The following is a 24,957-nucleotide window of genomic DNA, read 5'->3' as shown; positions in this document are numbered from 1 at the left end:
GCTGTACTTTATGCCACCGACAGGAGGGAGCCACTCAGGGCTTTTGAACAATTACTTAATTGATTTGCATGCGCCTCTCCTTCTTACAGAAGACAGAAGTAATTTCGACTTGTACTTTAAAAGGCATTATAATTTCAATTAACCTACCAGTTTCCCTTCCCCTCTGACCCCCTGCTGTCCCCATGCGGCTCACAATGGCTGGTCGGTGGATGATTTTTGAAGGTGATATTATAACTTTCCTACTAGGAAAGCTGACCTAAGACAAAACACAGATCCACAATGACTGTGGTTAGTGACACTCCAGACCTGTGATTTTAAAGGTTTTGAATTACCAGTTAGAGCTTCTAGCACATAAAGAGATGAAGTTTACCAATATAACGTAAATTGCTTTTTATGTTCCATATTATACTGCTGTCTAATTTTTAACTAAAAGTGATGTGATGATTTTTTGCATTATGAAAGCAGTATTTATTCATTATAGAAAATTTGTAGAAATGTAAAAGGAAGAAAAAGTGAAGTCATTGATAGTCCTAAAGTGCAGAAAGAATCACTCTGTTTTATGTTCTTCTGGAATTCGTATGTGCATAATTTGATATTTTCCCATTTAATAGAGTTATGATTTCACTGAAATGCAAATTAATTTTCTTTGTTTTTCAAATAACATTTTTCTATCTTATTATGAATTCTTTGTAAACGTCATTTTAAAGGCTATATACTATTCCATTCAGCATTTACTCGGTAGCTTTATATCTACTACTTCTTAGGCTAAATGGTAATTCAGAAAGCACCGAGAGCCTGACATACCTAGAAGTCACAAAGAAACTTATTTCAACCGATTTAAGACTGTGTATTAGTTTTTTATTGCTGTTGTAACAAGTTACCATGAACCTAATAGCTTAAAACAGCACATACTTACTACCTTACAGCTCTGGGGTTCAGAAGTCCAAAATTAGTCCACTGGGCCAAAGTCAAGGTTTCATCAGGGCTGGTGCAGTCAGGCTGCTGCCTAGTGGAGGCTTCTGGCTTTAGCCGCCATTCTTAGCTGCTGGAGGCTACACGCGCTCCTTGGCTCCCGGCCCCTTTGCCACTTCTACTACTCACCCTGACCCCACTGCCTCCCTCTCATAAGGCACCTGGTGAGCACATTGGGCTCACGTGGATAATCTAAGATACTCTCCCCGTCCCAAGGTGCTTAATTAAATTACATCTACAAAGTTTTTTTGCCATATAAGGTGCCATTGACTGGTTTTGACTGTTAGGTCAAGGACATCTGTGGGAGGCCCTCGTTCTTCCTACCACAGACTGCATCAAATGCAATGCACATCACATCCCACTCATTAAATTTTGACGCACACCATTGGCCATAAGAGACATCCCAGTTTCCATGATATTAAAACTTGATCCAATGCGTATCTTGCGTATTTCACAATGAAATCCAGACTGCATTGAACACTTGTAAGAATTAGTTCCTGTGCTGGGCACTGTGTAGACTGTGTTAAACCTGAATGACTTTGCCCTGGAGTGGATACAACAGAGTTCACGCAACCAGTCTTGTATTGTGGAGCACTGGGGCTCTTCTCATTTTTTTGTGATTATATTTAGCACCATTAAAAGCATGATAATTATAACAGCAAACATTTATTAAAATCACTAGCAGAAGCGATTTATGCTTACTACCTCATTCTATCCTCATGAGGACCTCTGAGACACTAAGACTATCTCCCTGTCATAAAGGAAGAAGCTGAGTATAGAATTTAAGTAACTTTCTCAACATCACGCACTTAGTCAGAGGTAAGATCGGGATTTGAGCTGAAGCTCTCCAGAGACCATATACCCTTACCCACTAGGCCATGCGGCCTCTCACGTGGAAAGGATATTTCTTTATGCACTATAGGAAGAAATATAGAAATATGTATATACCTATGACATATCTTACATGCTTAGAAGAAATTCTCAAAAGTAGAATCGAGGGAAACAAAGAAAGAGGTTAAAGATACTTAATAAATATTGCCAAAATCATGGCCCGAAGATGTATACCAATTTACTTACATAGCTATCATTGTCTATTTATAGTGATGATAATAACACTGCCTATTGTGTTTTGTTCTTGCAGAAAATATGCATTAATTATTATATATTTTATGGGCATACACTCTTCTTCATGTGAAATGTTTACATGGTCTTTAGTTTTTAAACTTTTTAAAAATAGGAAGGAAATGAGGTAAAGTGGGAATTAAGACCTAGAAATACATTCTTAATGTGACTAAATGCAACGTAATGGCTAAAATCAAGAGAAAAATTGATGACAATGAGGAGGCTTTGATCATAAAGCATGTACTGTAAAATTAAACAATAATTGAATACACTATTTATACCCCTTAAGTTCACATACAAGACCAGGTACAAAACTTCTATTTCCTAAGACATTCAGTCTTCACTCAATCTGGCATAATAGTCTCTTTTTCATGAACTTATCATCTGTATTTTTCCATCTTCCTCTTTATATCATACTCTGATTTTCTTTGACTTTTTACCAGATGGCTTTCATGTTACGTTTACCTGTCTAGCATTTCTCAGTACTTTTCAAAAAGATACCTGATTTTGACCAAAATCACCATATTATACAAGAATGACTAACATGCTCTAAAATCTTTTTTATAAATTAAGTTCATTATCTTGAAACAAAATAGAAAACACATTTAAATAAGCACATGCTCCTTAATTTTTAATAGATTTTGATGGAGCTAATATCTCTTTAATTCTTTGGAAGAATTAAATATGCCTTAGGCTCTACATTAAATTCAATGTTTGCTGGGCATTTCTAGGCATAAATTCTGTGGTTTATAATAAATTTTAGTGTTGCATTTATATGGGTTATAGAGATAAACGTTTCCACTGTTGAATACTATCACATAACACTATTTAAGATTTTTAAATAAAATATATTAAATGTAACCTAATTGAAAGGCAAGAAAATAATATTCTAAAGTGCTAATCATATAAAAATAGATTCCCATAAAAAGATTCTATGGGGACCAGAAATAAAATAATTTAGACTAGCAAAGTTAATAAAATAATTCATTTTGAACACTGCTCCTGATTTTTCTTACTATTGTAAACAACTGTTATTTAGACATTTATGTGGAGATTTAATTGTTCTACATTAATATAAAAGTAGAGGAGTGGATATGACCCTAATGATAAAGGTGATCAATACCTCAAAACATAGAGTATGAGTAAAATATAGGAAATTTTTTCTTTTTTTTAGTAATAGAAAAGTAAAAACTAAGAATCTTCTTCTTCTTGTTGATGCTGCAAAGTGATACAGGAAGCATCCTCAGAAAGAAAGAGATCCATACAAAGAACTCATTTAAAGATAGTAGAGAAGAAGGCAAAAATGACAGGAACAATGCCCCTCGTGTTTCTGGAAGGCACTGTGGAGGTTGCCTTTAAATGGGATTCCTTACCCTGAGTGTTGGAGGCAATGCAGGGTACAGAGCTGTGCTGTCATTGTGTGGTGGCAACCAGCGCTGTGTAGCCATTCATGAAATGGGGCTCGTCTCAGATGACACGCATGTAAAACCCATGCCAGATTTCCAAGTTTGAATACAAAAAAAAAAAAAGTAATATGTCATTGATTTTTATATTAATTGCATGTTAAAATAAAAATATCGTTAGTATATTGGGTTAAATAAAATATATTATTAAAATTAATTTCACTAATTTTTACATTTTAAATGTAGCTACTAGACAAAATTTTGTATGTGGCTCACACTGTATTTCTATTGGACACTGATGGTTATAAAGAAAACCTTGCAGCGAAAAGGGGATTAGAAAGAAAGTGTGATTCGCTCCATATTTTTGGAAAGTAAAAAACCAAATGACTTTCAGCACTGGGGAGAAGAGGAAATGAGAAGCTTGAGGAGGGAGAGGACTGACTGAGCTATCTGATAGGTTGACCGATCATTTATTCTTTCATTCAGAATTGTCAAGCTCCTGTTATATGCCAGATACCCAGGGTACAGACATAAATAAAGTGGGCAGGAAGGGATGTTTGCCCTCATGGAGTTTATATCCCAGTGGGCAGAGACAATGATAAACATATCCACCTAGGTAAGGCTTTCAAGTTGAACATTTAGTTTTATGAGAGACAGTCTTTATAAAACACTTGATGAAAATGTTATCTATTTTGAGCAATAAATTGATACTATTAGTCAGATAACCGACGATATAAAAGTTTGTGATAATATTGGTGCCCAAACTTGTAATTTGGTAGTGAGATTATTACTACTACTATTTTATCATTTAGGACTTTTTATGGGGCTCTGGATATATATTTGTAATAAAATAAAATGAAGTTAAATAAAATAAATACAACTACTCTCTAAAACAATTTAATTTCATGAAGGACAAAACAGTTTCACCATTCTTAAGCTGTGCGTACCGATTTTGAGTTAGAAGTCCTGTGATGGTTTTCACGTTAAAACCTGAACAAAACTATCTAAATACCAGTCATTGTTCATATCATGCTTTAAATTCTTATTATTGCCAGGGGACCAAAACTATCTGCCTTCGGTGTAAGTCTATTAGCAGAATCATAGGACAGCAAAACAAAAAGAAACCTCTGCGGGGATTCCGTAACTTTCTTGAATAAAGTGTAAGAATTCCCCAAGTATCTATCACACATACATTTCCTTTGGGGTTTTATGTTTTATCTTAAATACTTGTGCGAATTTCGCATTCAACTCTCTAATGTAGACACATTTGTTTGATAGAAAAAGAATTCCTCCCAGCCTTCTATTAAAGTTAACATTCCAAAAAATGATTCTTATCTCTTCTGTAACTTAGTACATCTCTGGCATCCCAGTTGCATAGTTATAGATGCTATAAAATCTAGATAAATTCAAACCAGCAGGGCCTTCTCTGTTCCAGGAACCTAAGTGGGAGGTGTCCTTTTTACACCTCCGTTGGACTTAAGTTCAGTGAACAAGTAGAAACCAGAGAGGGCGAAACAGTTCTCTTCAGTCATGTGACACCTAGTTTCAGAGCGGAGACGTGAGCTCTGCCCCTGCAAGTTGTGCTGTTCACCGCTCCAGGGATTCCCCCACCTTAACAAATATCTGTAGGGAACAAGGACCCATGGAGATAGATTATAATTAAAGAAAGACAGGCAGCTGTGGCCCTCAGCTTTTCCTGGCAGTCGGTAGGACTGTGCCAGGAAAGCAGCCAGAGGGAAAAAGCCAGGCAAGGATTCAAAGGCTGCTGCTGGGAGAAAACAGTGTTTACTAAAAGTCTGGCATCTTACTTTGCAGCTGCTGGATAAATAGCATTTGGGAGTCAGGCAGACATGATCCGTTGCCTAACCTGTATAGTAAATACAGAAATCGTTTCATAGATCCACGGATCTTTTTTTTTCTTTATCTTGAAGTCATGCATTTTTTATAACCGAGTTTTGCCCTTAAGGTATTCCTTAGTCTTATTTCGGTTTTAAAGAAAACTCAAGGAAAAGCTGATTCATTGAGACAGGATATTTCTAATTTTTATTTCTTAGAGGAGGCAAAAGATGGCATTCACTTTTGATGAACTGTTATGAGGAAGGAAAGATCAGACTGAACCTTACTGAAATGGTTTGACACCCTCGTTGAAGAAGCTGTTTTATTAGATGGCAGCTTTCCAGGAACAGAGCAAAATATAGGCGGAAATAGGTGAAACTGGTATGCTTTCAAAAAAATAAAAGACACTGAATGTCTGGTTTTCTTTCCTCACTTTCTGTTCTAAGATGCTGGAATTTTATTCACGTGCATCACTGAATGTTTTTGAGACATCGGTTCAAGTTCATGGTGATTCCCTTATGTAATGTAATCACCAAAATAAGATTTCTTTTACATATGTCATCTTTAATGTACTCTTGTGGATGACATATTTTAATTTAAATTTATAAAACTAAAATGGTGTTTCTATTTTAATGAAATATTTTCTTCCCTACATCAGGAAGAATCATTAAAAATACTGAATAAAATATTTAATATTTCACTGAGTCCTCTCTGCTCTAATTCCTTCTTAATTACCATTCCCTAATTTATTATTTTTAATGGTACATAAGGCCATGAAAAAAAATGATCTATATATACTTATTTTTTACACATGTATAATATATCACAAAGAAGTTCTTTAAAATGAAAGACTCAAGTATATAAATATATAAAAACCTACAGAGCTGTAATTCACTTAAGTATCTGTAAACCTGAATGATGTCATTTTAAGTACATGATATATGTTTTAGTCCCTTATCAAGGACTTCTCAGAGCACGGTTAAGCATGCTCTGAGAGGATGAGCTAGACTGAATTTAAGGTTCATTCTGTCTAAGTCTAGAGTATTCTCGCACTCCCCACCTCCCCCATAAATTTGTATGTTTCAGAAAGAAAAATAACAAAGGAAATTAAAGGACATGATTGCGCATGCTTACAGTTTTTGAAAACACCTTATTTTTTCAGTAACAACGTGAAAAATTAAAATACATCCCCGTGCAATAAGGAGGACTATAGTTTTCCTATCCTGAGAATATAATTATTTATGAGGCAATACTCTGAGGCAGGGGTAGGGGAGAACCTATCAACCTTTCACCTTGTAAGGAAGTTGGTAGTATTGGGTAACACCTTAGATTTCATAGAAGACAAGCAATGCTCCAGTTTGTCTTCAGTAGAAAGTCTACATAAAAACAAAGGAATTTATCAGGAAAGGAACAACTGATGTAAAGTGCCTGAAACACATCTTTCCCAGTGAGTGAAATAGAAGGACGTAACCCAGAGATATAAAGTGCTAGTTTTTGCTTTCTCTCATAGTCCTCTCCACAAATGACTGTTAAATTTTACTGAAAGAAGTTGAAAGATAAATATGTATGCTTTCTTTAAATACATAGAAGCAAAGCATACTTGGCATTTTCCGTTCAGAAATGAACTCCTCTGTATTTTTCTATCTCCATCTTTTTCTTCCTTAAACTATTCTGAGACCTTTTGGTAGAATAGGTAAGCCCTGGCCACTCAAAATCACATCTGCTACTCTGTTTCCTTCATTCATACTTTGCCAAGCAGCTTTAAGGAATTTTTAAATATTTGCATTCAAAAAAAATTGTTCTGAAATTTACGTTGGCACTTTCTCCATTTCTATTTTACTTAAATCTGTTATCATTAGTGTCTTCTTATTATAGTCACTGCTAATGAGCAAAGTGCTCTTTTCTTCTCACTCATTCTCTTAGCTGCAGCAAACACAGAATTCATGCAAGTTGAAACTCCTGTGTGCCAATAAATGATGCAGCTGAGTCACATTGCAGACAGGTGCAAATTTGTTTTCCTGACACAGAAAGATCTCCAATCATGAAGAGGAGGAGCTAAGGGCGGCAGGGTGGTCGCAACTAGTTAGTTTTCCTCCATGAATTTCCTCTTAAGGAAATAAATCATTATCTGTTATTGACCTCCAAACTACAGACAGATAAATATTTACCTTGCCTTACCGCCTTCTTGAGCCTACTATATAAATTCATTTATTCATCTCAGCACATGATTTAATAAGCACTTATATTTTCTTTGATGAAAAGTGGGTATAATAATATTCTCAATAATGTTTTTATTTAAATCAGTTTAGTAAGATTTTATTGTAATAAATTATATGATTTAACGGTAAAGCAAAAAGAATCTTTTAAATATCAAAAGCTAGTATTGATGGAAGATTCTAGGAAGTCGATATTGAGCATAGCAGCATACATTTTTTTATTTTCCAAAATATCCAGATAAAAACAGAACAACTAGATATCAAAATCTGAACCCTATAGACAACATCTATAACAAAACTAGCTGATAACTTATGTCCAAATATAGATATGAACCCTCAAATACAGCAGGTAATAACAAACCACTAGTATCCACAAATCCTGAATCTTGTCAGCATCTGTATGAGAGAGAGCAAAAGGAAGTAAAGAGGTGCATCCAGCAGGCCTGAAAACAGGAGAACCACGAAGTAGCCAATAGTCGTTGACTGGAAAATATAAAGACTAAGGTGAGAATAGTAGCAGAAAATGGGAAGGGCATGTGCCAGGTCCAGTTACAGGGAGGTTCATATAGAAGTTGAGGAGGGAAATAGAGTCAGGGAAGATCTGAAAGCAGGCTGTCATTTTTCATGCAAATGAAGAACAGCAGAAGAGGGAACTCTGAAATTACCAGCTCTCCTTCTAAAAGTTCAGAGAAATTAAAGTCACATAGAAATAGGCAAAAGAGAATTTTGGATGTGAAATCCATTGCAAAAACTATAAAGAGAATAAAGGGCAGAATAATATCCCTACAGACAAAGCATATCAGAAAAACATGCTTTAAAATACCTAACAAAAACTAAAGTACCATTTCAAAAATAGCTAAAAAGCATTAAGAAAATGATCCTAAACATTAAAGAACAACACAGATCAACATTAGATAAACTTACAATGGTGGCGAACATCCTCAAGAATTAGAAATAAAAAAGTCATTTACAAATGAGGAAGAAGCTGAAATAACAGAAGAGCAAATGAACACCATACTTAATGCCTTAGAGAAATAGTAAGTTAAAAATAAGAAAATTTTAAAAGTGAAAAGAATTGAAGGAGATAAAAGATTTGAGAGCTAATGACAAATATTTTAAGATTTGCAAAAAGGATCTAGCATATGGATCTCCTCCAACAATAAGAACCCCTAAAGAAGGAAAACAAAGCAAAAGAAGAATACATTGAATACCATTAACTGTAAATTTTTTAAGTCCATGAAACTTAAAAAGAAGAATCTAAGCATTGAAAGAAAATACTGTGCACCTGAGACTGTTGAGTAAAAACAACCAACGTTAAGGCACATTCTAGTAAAATCACTGCGTGATTCTATGTTCACTTAATTAGAACATTTGACTTACAAGGGAATATGAATTAGATCATCATCAAGCTTTTTGATAGCAATTTTTTGTGCCAGAGGAAAATGGGGTAACTCTATTAAAGAAAATGTAGGCCAAGATTTTATATCCAGCGCAACTGGCCCGTAAGTATGAAGGGAACGGTAAACTACTGTCAACATGCAAGAATTCTGGCAGTGTTGTTCTCATGAACCACTTCTGAGAAATCTGTCAGGGAAGAGCTTCCGGTAAACAAAATGACGAGAGAGATATCAAACAAAGACTGGTGGACTCAGTTTAGCCTTCTAGTGCCACTCAGAATACATCAGTACACTTTCTCCCTAGGATCGCCCTTGTGTGTTTGAAGGTGGCTATTGCTGTAACACATATCTCATGTTTCAACTTGTTTCATCTGACAACAGACATTTTATAAGTGTTTGGAAAATGTTTATAATATTTTTTCCATATGTCACTGCATTCATATTTTTTAAATGCAGTTGCTAACATACAGCTAATGTATGTCAGTTATACCTCAATAAAAAAATGCAATTGCTAATTTTTACATGCATATAATTTATGCCATGATTATATATTATATAATATATAAATTATGTATTGTATAATTATGTGCATAATTTATATACGCACATTCTAAGCTGCCATTAGATACACACAGTCCCTAGGGAGTGGAGAGGCCAAGATGGAAGAAGCCCTATCCAGGCACGGAAGGAAGGTGTCTGCCCATAAGAACAGTTATCTTGGACTATTACATGAGCAAGAAAAATATTTCAATTTACTAAGCCATTAATAAAATAAGAAAAGATGAATTGTTAATAGAGAAAATAGCTATCGTCTATTGGATATAAAGCCACATAAGAAAGTCATTAGAATAATGAAAACTCAGGGAAAATCATTGGGCTGGGTGTCTTTTGGCAAACAATATGATTGCACTAGAATTTGTTTAGAAAGAGAGGTATGTAAAAAAGGGACCAGATGGACAAACCATTGAGGATAATGCACAAAGCCAAATCAAAGGAAAACCGAGGTTAAAAATATATTGATAGTAGCAAATTCAAATGTAAAAGCAGTGGAATTGTTGGGGGAAAAAACCGTAATGACAGTAAATTATACAAGAAAGATACTGTTTATAAACAGTACTCTAGGTACCTCTATACTCAGAGTACAGAAAAAAAGAAGGCAAAAAATTATATTTTAAAGAACTAAGCAATAATATTTTTGGATGTAAGTTTTTATTTACCAACTGTAAAATCTATTTAGCAGAATATATTTAGGGGAATTGGAAATTTTTGTATAAGTCCATTTTGAAAATGAAATGATTTGTGCTATTTCAGTGGAGCAAATAGGTTACCAGAGATTATGAGATTTAAAATGTTTTTCTGTTAACTCTGATTAAGGGTGGAACTAACTGATCAGTTCTTTCATGGAACTGACTTTAAAACCAAATCAGGAAGACCTTCCTCACTGTATTTTTTATTTTACTTATTGGTGAACTTTAATAACAATATGGGAGCTTCAGGGCACAGCATTATCTATCTCATTCATTGTCTTTATCCCGAAGGACAAGCACAATGCTTAGTAAATATCTGCTGAACGAACAGTCTCATCTAATATTATCCAAGTGGAACCTCAATAAACAGAATCATGAAATGATAGGAAGTTAAAGGTAGCAGGAAACATAAGAAAAATCAAATGCATTGGATATCTCACATAAGGAGAAATAAAACTCCATTGTCTTGGGGAAAAAAAAGAGTCTGTATGCTTGAAACTAAAAAAAATCTTCAAACTGCAACACTGATGTTATAGGATTTGATACATCAGACATTTTTGATGCTAATCTTATGAGAATATTATAATTAAGTCATCACAGTATATTTTAAATGCATAAAATTAAGTAATGTCATTGATTTTTAAATTGCCCTTTAGAAAATTTATTGGCACATATTTATCATTCATTGAGGCTGACCGGAGGTCATAGGCTCATGCTTGGATACAGGTGTCCACTTTCTCATTTTATACATGAGAACATGATTGACAAGAGATGGAAGTGATTTGCCTAACACTTTAACATTTGACAGTAACAGAACCAGAAACCAGTAAAATGCAGTAGAAACGGTGCCGTGCAAAGAAGGAAGACCTTGTATAAATTCTAGCTTTTAACTTACTAATTTTGTGACTTTTAGTCAATTCCTCAGCCTCTCTGTGTAACCCAAACAGGAATTAAAACCAAATTTGTTGACTTCCAAGAAGCCTTTATCCGCACAGTGTTAAAAGCACTATTTTTTAAAATAGTCATCAGTTTCAGCCAAAAATTGTATTTATTTCCCATCCCTATATTCTTTTCTTAAGCAAATATTGTTGAGTTATCCAAATACTAAGAGGAAGGGGAAAAGAACAAGTGTTCTAAATAGTTCACAAACCTCTGAATATAAAACCATCAACTGTGCAATAAAACAGTCATTTTTATAGGTTCTAATTGGTATATCTTGGACATCTTATTTCTTTTTTTTTAACTTATAAAATGCGTAAACGTCGGAGTTATTTCCAGGACTGTCACCTGGCTCACATAATATCATTAGAATGGCTGTCAGTGCTTCTTTATCGTAGGATGAATGTCTAACACTCTTAACTAAGCTTCTGTGGTAATTACATGAATCTTTGTAAAGGATAGTAATGAATATGGCTGGAGGCCCTAAGGAATGTTTAAACAGCAGTATTAGTCAGTTATAACATTGTATAAAAGCATAACCATAAATGCGTCTGCAGTACCTCTGCAATTGATCTTCTACAGCACGTATTCCTTGACTTATTTTCCTGCCATACTAAAGCTACATTGTTCCCCTTCTCAGAACCAAAATTATTTCTTTAATTTCATTCTCCAGATTAATTTGATAAGAGGTAATATGAATCCAAAATTCCAAAATAAATACATCAAGTTCCTCAGATTTTAAAAAGGTACATCATGATAGGAATTTATTTTTCAATGTACTACCTTAAAGAGGTATAATATGTGCTAGATGCCTTTTAAATTTTTTCTAATACTTTTAAACATAGAGAAATTAAACTCGTCACGAAATACCAATTTAATATGATATGTCTGTGTTGGCCTTGGTTCACTTGATAAGCATTAGTCTAGATCTTCAAATAAATAGTGTCCACTCCTGGGTTTAATGGTGTAGATCATTTTATTGAGCTGTGCCCTCGTCTTGTGATTAAAGGTGAGTTAAAGCACCCAACCACTTAAATAACTGACTCTGCACCATTGCTAAGGTCGTGGCTAATTAAAGCTTGACTTGCCAGCTTTTGTTTGACCTCACTCGGGAACGTACTGATGCTCAGATACAAGTAACTTTACGAGAACAACTTCTTAGGAAAACAGCCAGTCTCATTGTTGCACAGAGCAGCACTAACTCACATTCGACTTTTATTAGAACATTTGCGACCCGAGCAGCATTATCTTGTCTTTTAACCAAGCCACTGTGCAACAGCGAACTGGCCTGTTTTCACATTCATTGCATATCACTTTTCCTCAGAGTAAATTGCCTGTATAATAACAAATTATTTTTCTATTTTAGTAGAAAATAACCATTTATGGCAATGCGGTTCAAAATACCAAATGCAGTATCGGCAGGGTATTAGGAAGTAAGGCTGATGTTAAGGAAGACTGGATTCTTCTCAGCTTGTGTTATGGGAAATCAATCAAAACAAAGCTCATGTTTGTACAGTGCAATTTGGTAAATGCATTTAATGTCACAGAGGGGTATAACTAGGGCAAACATAATCCCATTTTGCCTATACTATCCCAGTTTATATCTGTTGTCTGATATAATTCTCAGTAATTCTCCCATTCACAATGAAAAAATAAAAAATAAATCATGTGGTCACCCTATGTATAATCGTATTTCCCAGTATATTATATATATGGATATATACAACATAAAAGCTTTTAAGGCCAAATAGCCACATATGAATTTAATAATAATAAAACAAACATCAAAGGTATAATCAATGCTGAATAAAGGGTGTAGTCGAGTACTATAAAAGACAGACATATTAGTCAGGGGGAATTTCATTTAAGAGGTCTTAAAAGAGTGCTATGCTGTGCCTAAGCAAAGAGGAAGAAGAGATGACATTTCATATGGGAGAGAGGTATATTATGATTTTACAAAAGCCTTAAGTCAAGGAAGGGCAAGATGAATCGGCTTATTCAACTATACATTAATATCTATGGACAAGTACTAGGAATGACTTTAATGTAGACAGAGGTTAGATGTGACGGGCTTTGATGAACTAACTACCTATGAAATCTGGGCTTGATTCAACAGGCAGGGAGAATCGACGATGTAATAAAGAAATAGAAGTTGAAAATGATGTGGGGAAGGGTGCTAGAGAAAGCCAGAAGACTGAGAGCACCCTCAGAGCAGAGCTAGAAGTCCGTATCAGTAATCCACGTGTGAGGTGACAACTGAGACAAACTAGGACGTCTGTACGAGGAATGGAATGGGGCTAATTCAAGAGCCAGGGGAAGGAAAAAGAACTTAGCAAGTTCATTTGCATAAAGCGTTGTGTCTGAAAGAGCTTCCAATTGACTATCTTTGATTCTCACTATTTCCCCATGAGGCCCGTAAGTATAGGCATTATTATATCCCCATTTTACAGATGAGGTCACGAAGATTCTAAGAAATTAAGCAATTTCCAAAAACTCCTATTAATGGTCAACGTGTGACGGTGTCCTCATTCTATGCATTGCATTTGTGAGGCGAAAAGAAGCAAAGAACATCCCAAAATCCAAAATCTGAGCAACTGGGAAATTAAAGTTTCCAGGCACAGAATTAGAAATGTCAGAAGACAGAGTTTAGAAAGGAAAACGAGGGGAGATTTTAAACAGGTTTGGTCAGATCACAAGTGGACCTCTCAAAAAAAGCAACTGGGGAAAAGGAATGGATTAAGGTGATAAAACAATAGAAATTACAATAGTGGAAGTCGAAACCCAAGATAATAAAGAAGAATGATGTGAGAAAAGAGATTAGAGCATCCGTGGCTAAACTTTAGGACATGTCAACATTTAATGTTTGTCACCCAGGCAAGTAGACGGCTTTAAACGAAAAAAATAAATACAGAAGATGCAAGAGAACAGACCATAGAAAGCCAGCAAAGGGGATATAGAGTCAGGAATGGAGGATAGGAAGCCACGTTCGTGCTCTAGACAAGTCACAGAATAAGAGGAAGAGGGTGCTGGGGACAGTGAAATCATTTTGACCTGTGAGAATGCAGTTGCCAGGGAGGGAGTGGGCACCAAATTTAAAGGGATAAAAAAAAATGGGTTTGTAATGTGAAGGCAGTGGATCCAGCAGAAATACAGTCCTGCAGACATTAGGAAACATCAAATAAAGGGTTTTTCGAGTCCCCCCCCCCCCCCTGATCTAGAGTGCAGGGAAAGAAACAATGAAAGGAGTATCTTAAGTTGCTTGGAAGGAGGGAGAAACTAAGTCACTTCAAAGCAGAGACAGGATTGAGTAGGAAATGCAATTAACTGTGCAGCAGAGAAAGAATATCTTTTATTTCAGATAAGATAAAATGAGTAGATAGATATAAAGGCATTAATGAAGAGGGATGGAAAAGGATTAGCATCTTCTCAATGGCTTAATCTTCTCTGTAATAAAAATGGGTGATGAAACACCAGATTGAGGGCCGGCAGCATGGGTTCGGATGGAATTTGAGTGCATCCTAAGAGTTTAATAAGAAAAATCACCGACTTTCTAATTGAAAGAGTGTGAATCTTTGGGGCTGGTTTAACCTAAGTATGTGACTTTTTCCTACAGTATTTAGGAGTGGATAGGGTCTAGAATAGGAAAATATAGGAGATGAGGATTTATGATGAGGGTGGGAGGACTTAGCCAGGATGGATTGTCAGATAGCTGAGGGAACAGAGAATAGATGGGTTGTAGATGGCCCGCCATGGCGTTCAGGCTGGCAGGAAACTAAGTGACATCTGGGTGCATCGTGAAGACAGTAAGAGGCATCACTCCACAATCTAAAGGACTTGGGAGCATGCCATGCCATGAGGCAGCCAGGCCTGGGAGGTGGCTGTTTGGAGATGAGGTAGAATGAGTAATATAGAGGAGATGAGAGTGGATGTTTTCAAAATGATCCAGGAGGAACCCTGAAGAAGGGAACGTTAAAGCCATTAAAGTTGCTGCATGAGGATAAAGAAGAGCAGGGAACAAAACAAAACACCCAAAAGCTGGGGTTTTCTAAAGCCTTCGGGTGATGCTGCAGATGTCATCAAGTCTCGTTCTGCCCTTTCTGCCCGTGAAGCCATCCCTGATCTCAGATCCACATGAAAGTCCCCAGCATTTGTCATCAAATGCCTTCAGCAGATACTTGCTATTATATTGAGTAATCCAATCTCCTGTATGCGTTTTTAGCTTGTACTATCAGTTAGCTCCTGTTGAAGCATTTGTGTGCAAATATCCTATTTTCCCTAAACATCCAGTAAATGCCTGAAGTTCAGTGCTATGTTTTATATAGAGGTGCATAAGTAGTAATTTTATTGGCTGACAGAAAAGAGTTATTCCCATAAGAATGCGCTAATAGTCGCTATCACCATTTTGGGCAACAAAGTGGCTCATAACGGGCTGAAGTCATAAAAGGAAAGTAGAAAGTCAAGAAGATAGCTCGGCACAACAATCCGGATGCCATGCCCCTTGTGGAGCAAAAACTATAGAATAAGATCTATGCAAGTCAACACAGACACTTCTGTGAGTCTCCCCAAGCATGACACTTTGCTAGACATGGTACAATGGGAAACCAAGGGCGGGCACTGGACGCAGTCTGCCCCAGGTGCGGATCACAAGGGAGTGCACTGTTTGTAGAGAATGGTAAAATTATAACAAAACTGGCTAAATTAAGCTTGGGTTTTTATTACCATGGTGTGCCGGAAATTCTGAGTTAGAAACTTTTGCTGATCTAAGTTCAAAAAAGTTAATTCAGTTATAGTTGGATTGTACTAACATACTATAGTTATAAACTTCAACTTAGCACAGTTTTATTACTTAGCCTTTAGTAAGCATTGTCTTCTGCATGGAGGTTAATTCCAAGAACTCCCAATTACACTCTGCCCCGACAGCAAACTCAGTTTGTACGCATTCATTTAGAGAATAAGTTCATAAGAGTCTGGAATCCTGAGCACTTGTTTTAGGCTTAATAGGGTCTCCAGCCCATATGGCACTACGTGTATCTGTGTTAAACAGTAGATTCAGGATGAAGAACGGTAGCATTGTGATTGTAAATATGAACAGACAGAGCTTACTTCAGTTGGAAGCAAGCAGAAGTCGCTTCAATTCCATTACTGCAAAGTGCCAAGCATTCTCTGATCCTTGTGGATATTTTTTCATTTGGCAGTATTCCTTCATGTGCCTTTTTTTTTTTCCAAATTAATGTATTCTGTTTTCCATTTCTGTACAGTAATATTCATTTGGAATGTTTTTTAGTGGCACGGTTATAGCTATGAAGTGCGAAACAAAGATTTTCACCATTTGCATTTCTTGTTTGGCCATTATTATTATTCATTGTCTTTCACGATTATTACCGAAAATAATATCTTACAGAAGAGGCAGAGGGTACAAAAAGGATTTACTCCAGATGTCAAATATCTTCAACGCACCACTGCTGTGACCATTTCGGAGTTGAACAGGATATAATCCTTGGCCCCAGGACATATAAGCAGAGCAGGACGTCCACACACACTATATGTCTGCATCTGCATAAATAACCGTAACATGGCGCTAAAATGGGACAAGAGATACAGGAATAATACCAGGAAGTGTCCAAGACAGCACAGGAGAATGAAAAGCGACTTCTCATTTATAGGCGGGGTTCCGGAAAGCTTTCTTGGAAATAATGTGAAATGGGTTGTGTTTACCTAAGTAAATATGATGAAGTAAGTGACAATCCAGATGGGAACGGCATAGGTAAAGGCTCCGAGTGGGACACCTGGGGTACAGACACGGAACCAAGAGAACTATGGTTTAACAGTGATTCTCACCCTCGCGGTGCATGACTGACCTGAAGAATTTTTTTCTAATACACCTGTGTGGGCTACAGCCAGAGATTCTGAATCAGTGGGCGGAAGTGGGTCTGGGCATCACTACTTTTTAAAAATCTCCCCAGGAGATGTTATTTTTAGTCAGGTCTAAAAACCACCATGAAAGAAAGGACTGTGGAAGAAAATAATGAACCTTAAGTGTTTGAAATGTATGGCTAAAAGCTATTTCTTCCCACATGAAAGAGTTTGTACTTAATTTAGCAGCCATTGGTGAACTATTTAATTTTTATTTTAAGAGTAGTTTAGCTTTCAGAAGAATCGCACAAATAATATGATAATTCTGTTAACCCCAGTTCGTATAGCTCTTCTCTACACGCTTTGGGACAATTTTCATCTTGGACACGCGCCAACCTCCGGTTATATTAACTAATTCTTCAGGATCATACACGGGGCAATGGCAAGTAGTAATTGCAGCCTGGAGAAGAGGCAGCCGCAGGAGAAGAAGACAGCTTTCTCATGAAGAACAACCAATATCGGATGAGCAGAAAACGTATGAAAGAATGCCCAGGCTGCCCTCACATGTGAGTTAACTCTTGGAATTCTTGACCAGAAGATGGACAAATCAATTGAGTTACTCTTTTTAAGAAAAAAGTGACCTGCAATTCGTGAAGCAAAGAAGCACAGCCACAAACAGGAACAGTTTGTTTTAATTAGATTGCCTGTTTGGCCAGCACCCAGAAACATTGTTTCTCGATTGATAGGGATGCCAAATAAAATACGGGATACTCAGATAAATTTGAATTTCAAATTTAAAAATTTGAGTAATTTTCTAGTATAGTGTTTAAAAGTGACCCATTATTTACTGGAAATTCAAACTTAACTGATGTTTTCTGTATTTTGCTAAATCTGGCAACCCAGACGTGTAACCAAAGGCTGAAACAATAGTCAACACAAAATAAGGAAAATAGAGAATAGTTTATATTCAGAAGTATAAAAAAAGAAGAAATTCCCTTCCCGTGAACAAACTTTATCAAAGCTAAACACGGAAAGTTCACCCTAGCCGTACGAGGTGCTTTAAGTTCCCATGCAGGTCCACGGGAGACGCAAGTCAGAGTGCAGGATTTTTTCTCCTGCTCACTTGTAAAATGTTCCTGTTTGAAGAGGCCTTAGAGAATCATCTCCCTTGCTCTTCAAAGTCTGTGAACCAGCGTGAACCAGCAGCATCAGCGTCAGCAGGGAGACCTTGTTTGAAATGTGGAGTCCCAGGCCCCTCCCCCACCCCAGGCCTACGGAATCAGCATCTGCATTTTAACAAGAGCCTTGTGATTTGTACACACGTCCAGCTTGAGAAACGCAGATTTAGATCTAAAGTTCCCCGAAACACGCTCTAAGCAGGTATAGGATCCATAGGCCCCCTCAGGGCTGTGGGAGAGTGTGTAAGCCAGTCTCTCACAATTAAGAGAGACCTACTCTGTACCATCTGTCTGGGCTACTAGGCAAAGTATATGCGACTTAAACTTTTTTTTTTTAATATATTAAAAAAAAGTTTGGAAAACAATAATCGAAGTCATTTCGTTGTCACGGTGGGGGACCTGAGTGACAGAAAACATGTGACTTTGCCTGAGTCCTATGCCGGGAGGTAGACGGGACAGGGATGCTGTTTAAGTCACCTGATCCCAGCCTCTTTCCACTTGCCCACTGTTCATCGCAGACAGTAGCACTAAACACCAGACATTTCCATTGGACTGTTTGTCAAGGGCCATCGCGCACCACAGGTGTCTCCCAGCTGGGCTTTGAATTTCAAAATCAGTCCCTTGTCTTTCACAGTCCTTGACTGTGCCTGAGCTTTGCCACCCGAGCTTTGAAGAGGGGTCTCCAAGACCCCCTGCAGTTTCACGTGTACAGTGCTAACTGGGGGGACCCTGCAGGTTTGTTTATGGATATTTCAGCTAATTATCTTGCCGCAGACCATTGAGACGGATCTGGATAACTGTTCGATTAACAGTACTGAAGGAGTAATTAGGGAGAGTACCAGATCGCACAGCCCACCCCAGTGCTGACGTATCACCGTGAACATCGACTTCCGAGTGTGTTTAATCACATAAATAATTCTCCAGAACGAAATTAGAGATCACCCACACATTACACACAGTCACGTTTCAAGGCATTACTTCCTGAATCTCTGTAATGAATTACACTCTAGTCTGGTTTGAATTTTTCCATTTTCAGCATACATCCTGCTTTCTTAGCAAGTGATCCTATGGCCCCTGTCAGTTTCTGCAACAATTAGAATTAGCTACTCTAGAAAGAAGACAGATTTGGACATGTATAAGCCTCAAGTAAGACATATGAATACCTGGTCGTTACCCATCACACTTTGCGGCAGAGCCAGACATGATGGCCAGGTTTTTTGGACCCCTTTATGCACTGGCTAGATGCCTCATATTATAGCACCAACATCTTTAAGATTTTTCTGTGAGAACCAAATATCCAGTCATTCCCTCACAGTCATTGTTTTCATTTATAAAGAAAACTTTGCATACTTGACAGAGAAAATAAATTTCAGTTAGAACTAAAGTATATAGATTTCTCTTAAACTTAGAAATCCTAAAAGTTAGTGGAGAGAGGCAGGAGGGACCATAATCACAAGCAGCACCATATCAAGGAGTTTTTGAACCATTATTTTTCTACAATGTTAAAGTCAGTTATCTCAGGCAAGCAGGTATGAGGCTCCAAAGAGTTTAGACGACAGAGCCTTAGATAACATTTTACAAATGAGGAAACAAAGGCCCAGAGAAATTGGGTGATTTGTTTAAGACCATATAATTGACTTGTGATATGTGACTGTCCTAGGGAGAAAGCAGAATTTCAGTAAAGTTTTACTCTTTGGCATTTTTAGGAATAAGATGGAGACATCAAGGAACTGTGAAAGAATATAAAATCAGACCAAAATTTTAAAACCCCAGCTGCATATTTATTAGATTTGGTTATAAATTTTAAGATACTATTACGGGAAAATGTAATCCTTTTCTTTTAATCTAGTCAAAAACAACAGAGTAGCTAGAAACTTTTCAGTTTTGCACAACTAAAATAGTAGCCCTGAATAATTTTGTAGCCGAATTATACCTGTTCTATTTTGTTCACCTTTAGAGTGTTTCTTTGAAATGCATGTTCAATCTTGCCTCCCTATATGTTCCTCACCGTTCCAAACTAGGTTGCAGGTTGAGGATTTCTTTCCCCTGAAATGGTTTTTATCTCCCCATGAATTGGAAGCCATGTCCCATACCTTTCTTTAGTCATATGTTCTTCAACACAGCACTGAGCATCACACTAGACATTGCAGGTGTTGTTAAATACTCTGTGCATTCTCTTTGCCCCAATAATTCCACTTCTGGGAGTTTATAAAAGGAACTAGAGATATGCCTATCAGGTGAGCTGCAAAGACATCTATTAACATTATGTTGTCAAAATTTTCAGAAAAACCATCAAAATCAAGTTGACAATATAAATCCTGATTTTGGTTGTAAGTAGTATATTCTATTGATGTTTAAAATAATTTTTTAGAGGGGGTATTTCATGAATGTTTTTCAATGCGTACTTGGGGAAAAAAGGAGCTAATTAAACAGTATATGCAATGATGCGATGATTTAATGTTTCTAGAAATGGATGTAAGTGATGTTCACTGATAGTTGAAACAAATTATGTGTGAGTGGTGAAATCTCTGGGGATTTTAAATGTTTTGGGGGTACTTCTATGTTTTTTCCCACAACGAGTAGTAAAAAAATCAAGAGAAATTTTCTTTAAAACTATATAATCAATTCAGAAAATAAGTTAGTTTTGTGTTAACAGAGGAAGCTACACTGTCCAATATTTTTGTACTTTATTTTAAGGACCTCTGTGATGAGCTTATAAAGTACATGATAAATATTACCAACAATCCTGGAATCTTTTCACCTAAGACAATTATCAACTGTATTTCTAACTTATTAAAAGAATACCGAAGTGTTGGTAATGTTATATTTTTAAGACCAAAATAAAAATGGAACCATGTTCACGAATTCCAGTTGAGTTATACACAAACCACGGAATTTTAAGAAAGAATGTCTACGGTGGAGAGAATTAACTGTGGAAGTAGATAGATCCCATTTTAGATCTTGGCTTTGCCAGTGGCTAGCTTTACAGGTTTGTGCAAAATGTAAGTGATTGATTTGTGCATATCGAATGAGATCGTATACATAAGTCACCTAGTACGAAGCATGAGATACAGTTAGGAGCTTAACGAAATGTAACTTCCACAAGCATCATCATCAGCATTCTGATGTGCCCCTGTTTAATGAGCCACCTACGGCACCAAGTGGACCCGCAGGCCAGGTGGGCCTCAGACAGGCGGGAATTTAGAACAAAGACTTAGTGAGCCCTTGACTCAGAGAAGGTAGGGGTGGTTGTGGCTTCCCAGGCCCAATTGTGAGGTCCCTGAAACCAGTGTGGAGGTTATAAATAGTGAGCACAGCGGCAAATCAGTATTTTTCCACAAGCAGGAATGACCACGAGTCACAGAGCCCATCTCCCCGGAGATGCTTCTTGATGATGATTTTTAGTTCCAACAAAAAGACACACTATTTTGCTATCTAGCCCTCTCTTAGTTTTACCTTGTTCTTTTGGAAAATAGGGATAATGCACGTCCACTTACCTCATGGGACTTAAACAGCTAATACATACAAAGCATTATGACCACATGTTATAGATGGCGCATAATATTATTAGCAGGCAGAATGTCATTACCTCGACTGGTATTTTTCCAGAAAGTAGAGCTAATACTCATTCCAACCTGACATAAACACTCTTCTACAGCCATTAATCATCGACATTGGAATGTAATTGGCGAATCCAGAAAGCTACCGACTGCCAGGAGATCCACACTGAGATTTAACACTTTCACATTACAAGTCTTTAGGTAGAAACAAACTTCCTCCAGTGTTTGTCGTCTTGTTTATTCCAGAGTTGCAGGCATTCTAATAAATGGAACAGTTTCCGGCACTGTTGTGACCATGACAAGCACGTCAGTGTTTCAGCTGCTGTAACTTAGTAATTCGTTTCTATTTGTAAATCACGGGAGGTTTGTTCAATGGACGCAGCACTGGAGAGAAGTGAGCTCCTTTTGTCAATACAGAGATCCTGTATTTTAGGACTCGCGTCTACATGTGCAATTACTTAGTTCATCGGTTCGAGACGGTCCACGCCTTCTGCTGTTAAATTCTGTTTTCAGGGCTTGACATCTGTTCATTTTCAAGCACAAAAAGTAATATGTGAAAGTCTCTGCTTAATAACTTCTTAAGATAGTAATGAATATTTCTTTCCCTTCATTTGCCAGTAAGTCTAGCACCATCGAAGTACACTTCTGAGTGCCCTACTGAATTGTATGGCCTTCTGTTTTTGAATGAATTAACAAATAAAAAAGAAATGAAATCATTATTGATTTCCAGAGAAGAGAAAGTATTAGTGGCTACATATTAAGAATGTTTGCTTGTTTGCTTTTTCTAATGACAGTTCATTTTTGCCTAGTTACGTGTGGGCATTTATAGAATATTTTAGACATAAATATGCGTGAGACATAAAGGTTGCCTTTGAGAAGCTCTCAGTCCTGTGGGGGCAGGTATGGCAAATGGACTGTCACCTGAGAGGTTCTGACAGTGCCATCATGGAATGCAGGCATGAGGCTTCGGCGGGTATGTGATTCTGACCGTGGCGAAAATAAGAGATAATTTCACGTTACTAAATTTAATTCAGACGTTGTTTGACAATATTTGGCAAATCGTTTTTTTCTGTGACGTGATCATCACCCTGGTGTTCATTATTTCTGCATTTTCCCTTTCAGAGACGCCCAAGCAGATGGCCTGCGATGAAGTTTCGAAGAGGTTCCGGTCATCCTGCCTATGCTGAAGTTGAACCAGTGGGCGAGAAGGAAGGTTTTATTGTATCAGAGCAGTGCTAAGTTTTCTAGAACGGAAGCACCAGTGCTGGCTTACAGGTGTTAAGACTAAAATCTGCCTATACCTTTAAGACAAACACGCGCACACACACACGAACACATACACACACACACAGACACGCGCGCGCGCACAAGCACGCAAAAGAGCCCTAAGCTGCTGTAGCCTGAAGGAGACACGATTTCTAGACAAGGCCAGCCCAGAAAGGGTAAAAGAAAACTTAACACTTATACAAGATACCATTTACCACTGAATGTAGAATTCCGCAGTGGAATGGCGTTGGTAGTTCACTCAGAACATCTCCGGTGGACTTACCAGAATTATGACAAGATTACAATGCTGTCAGCTTAGGTGCAGGGTTGCAAAGGGATGGAGAATAAAATAATCATAACGAAGCTTTAGTTCATAAGGGATCTATACCTCTAGTTCAAATATACTTCTCTGATGTCTCAAGACAACTGTGTTCCAAAGCCTGAACCCTTTTCACCCAGAAGGGCGATGATGTTGAATGTTTCAAGATAGCTGCGAAAAGTAGCTCATGCAGGAGCAAAATCCAACACAAAAGGTGGGGTTTCCTGTCCTATCACCAGATGTGTGGCCAAAGGGTTTTGTTTTTTCTGGTCTAGACCCACCTGTCCCAACAAGTTCATTACTTTATAGGACAAATCTTTTATCTGCACGGGAGGTTTAAACGATGCCTCCCTCTTCCCAGAGTTGCTGTTCCTGGTTAAATGCCCTTTCTATGAACGGTGACGGAATTTCCAAGCTTTTGGCTAAGGAGGAGGAAAGGGGGCGTGGCAAAGGAGGCTCTGGGTTCCGCCCCACCCCGCAGAATAAAACTTGTGATCGGTTTTGTGAAGCCTTGTCTCCATTTCCCAGCGGTGAGGTCCTATGAAGCCACAGTTGCTCTTGGCTGAAGGAAACGAAAAGACGGACAGTCCCTTAATCGTTTTTCAAGCAAAAATGTTGCGGGATTCTAAACATAGGGGTATTTTTTTAACTTTCTGCCATTTCAGTACTGAAGGCCCATTTCATTGTCGCTCCCCGGCTAAGAAGCCAGTCAAGTCAGCACATCCCTGGCGACGAAAAGAATGAAAGGACCCTGCTGCACCATACAGTAATTTTCTTTAAAGCACATAGTAGTTACATAAATATATATATAAATATATTTTTGTTTATAACTAACACAAGGCAGGCTCTTGTGACTCTAAGAGTGCATTTGGTCATCAAGACAGCAAATGCAAGGTGCATTACTGCATACTTCCCTAGAGTTGTAAAATAATCCTTAATATTAGAATATTTTTATGTCACTTAGCAAAGGTGGTTCAATTAGCTGCGGCGCCAATCATTTTCCTGCCTATTTGAGCCACCGTTTCATTCACGCCAACCCCCCCTCCCCTCCCTGGCTGAATAAAGCCAATGTCAGAAGCTCCGCAAGGGAGCTGTCATCTGCCCTATAATCACAATCCGGGTTTTGAAATTTCCCCATGAACCAAGAAAGAAAAGTCATCCCTTCGAAGAGGAAAGTGGTTAATATATATACTGAGCTCCTAAAGTTTAAAATTCAGGTACTGTGTGTAAAATTTCATCAACATCTCGACCCATGAAACTCACATCCTGTGCCAAGAAGCTGTTGGTTCTCGTAGACAACAGTGTCTACCATTTGCAGATTCAGGTAGCAGGAAGCAGAGATCTCTTAGACAGCACGGTACAAACAGCATTGTCTACATTGAATGACATCAGCCCACTAAGAATATCGTATTTATCTTCACAAATGTCCAATGTAAACTAGTGCCATTTTTCATCATATATATTATGCTTTACATTTTTAAGTACCTGATGAGGGTAGTAATTTTTTTTCCTAACCTACTTAGTTAATAATTGACAAGCAAGGTGATCGAAGGATGTGATGACAATCTCTCTGCTGTAGCTTCGTTCAGTTTATATGAAATATCCCAACTTGTTTCTTGTGGAGTAGGTTTGATCAGATAGCGATAACC

General features: G+C 37.4%; 1 protein-coding gene across 2 annotated transcripts in view; it reads left to right on the top strand.

Moving 5' to 3' along the window:
• Positions 1–23,812, top strand: part of PLXDC2 (plexin domain containing 2) — a 355,810-nt gene extending 331,998 nt beyond the window's left edge. For both annotated transcript variants that reach the window (XM_016124268.2, XM_016124276.2), the window contains exon 14: positions 22,846–23,812. In XM_016124268.2, the coding sequence (XP_015979754.1) occupies positions 22,846–22,962 (117 nt within the window). In that variant the 3' untranslated portion in view covers positions 22,963–23,812. The remainder of the gene's footprint in view (positions 1–22,845) is intronic.
• The last annotated feature ends 1,145 nt before the right edge of the window (positions 23,813–24,957 follow it).

This window comes from Rousettus aegyptiacus, unplaced genomic scaffold (assembly GCF_014176215.1).
Source record: "Rousettus aegyptiacus isolate mRouAeg1 unplaced genomic scaffold, mRouAeg1.p scaffold_m13_p_10, whole genome shotgun sequence".
Lineage (NCBI taxonomy): Eukaryota > Metazoa > Chordata > Mammalia > Chiroptera > Pteropodidae > Rousettus > Rousettus aegyptiacus.
Note: the sequence above shows the minus strand (reverse complement) of the source record. Positions and strands in the feature narration are given on the sequence as shown.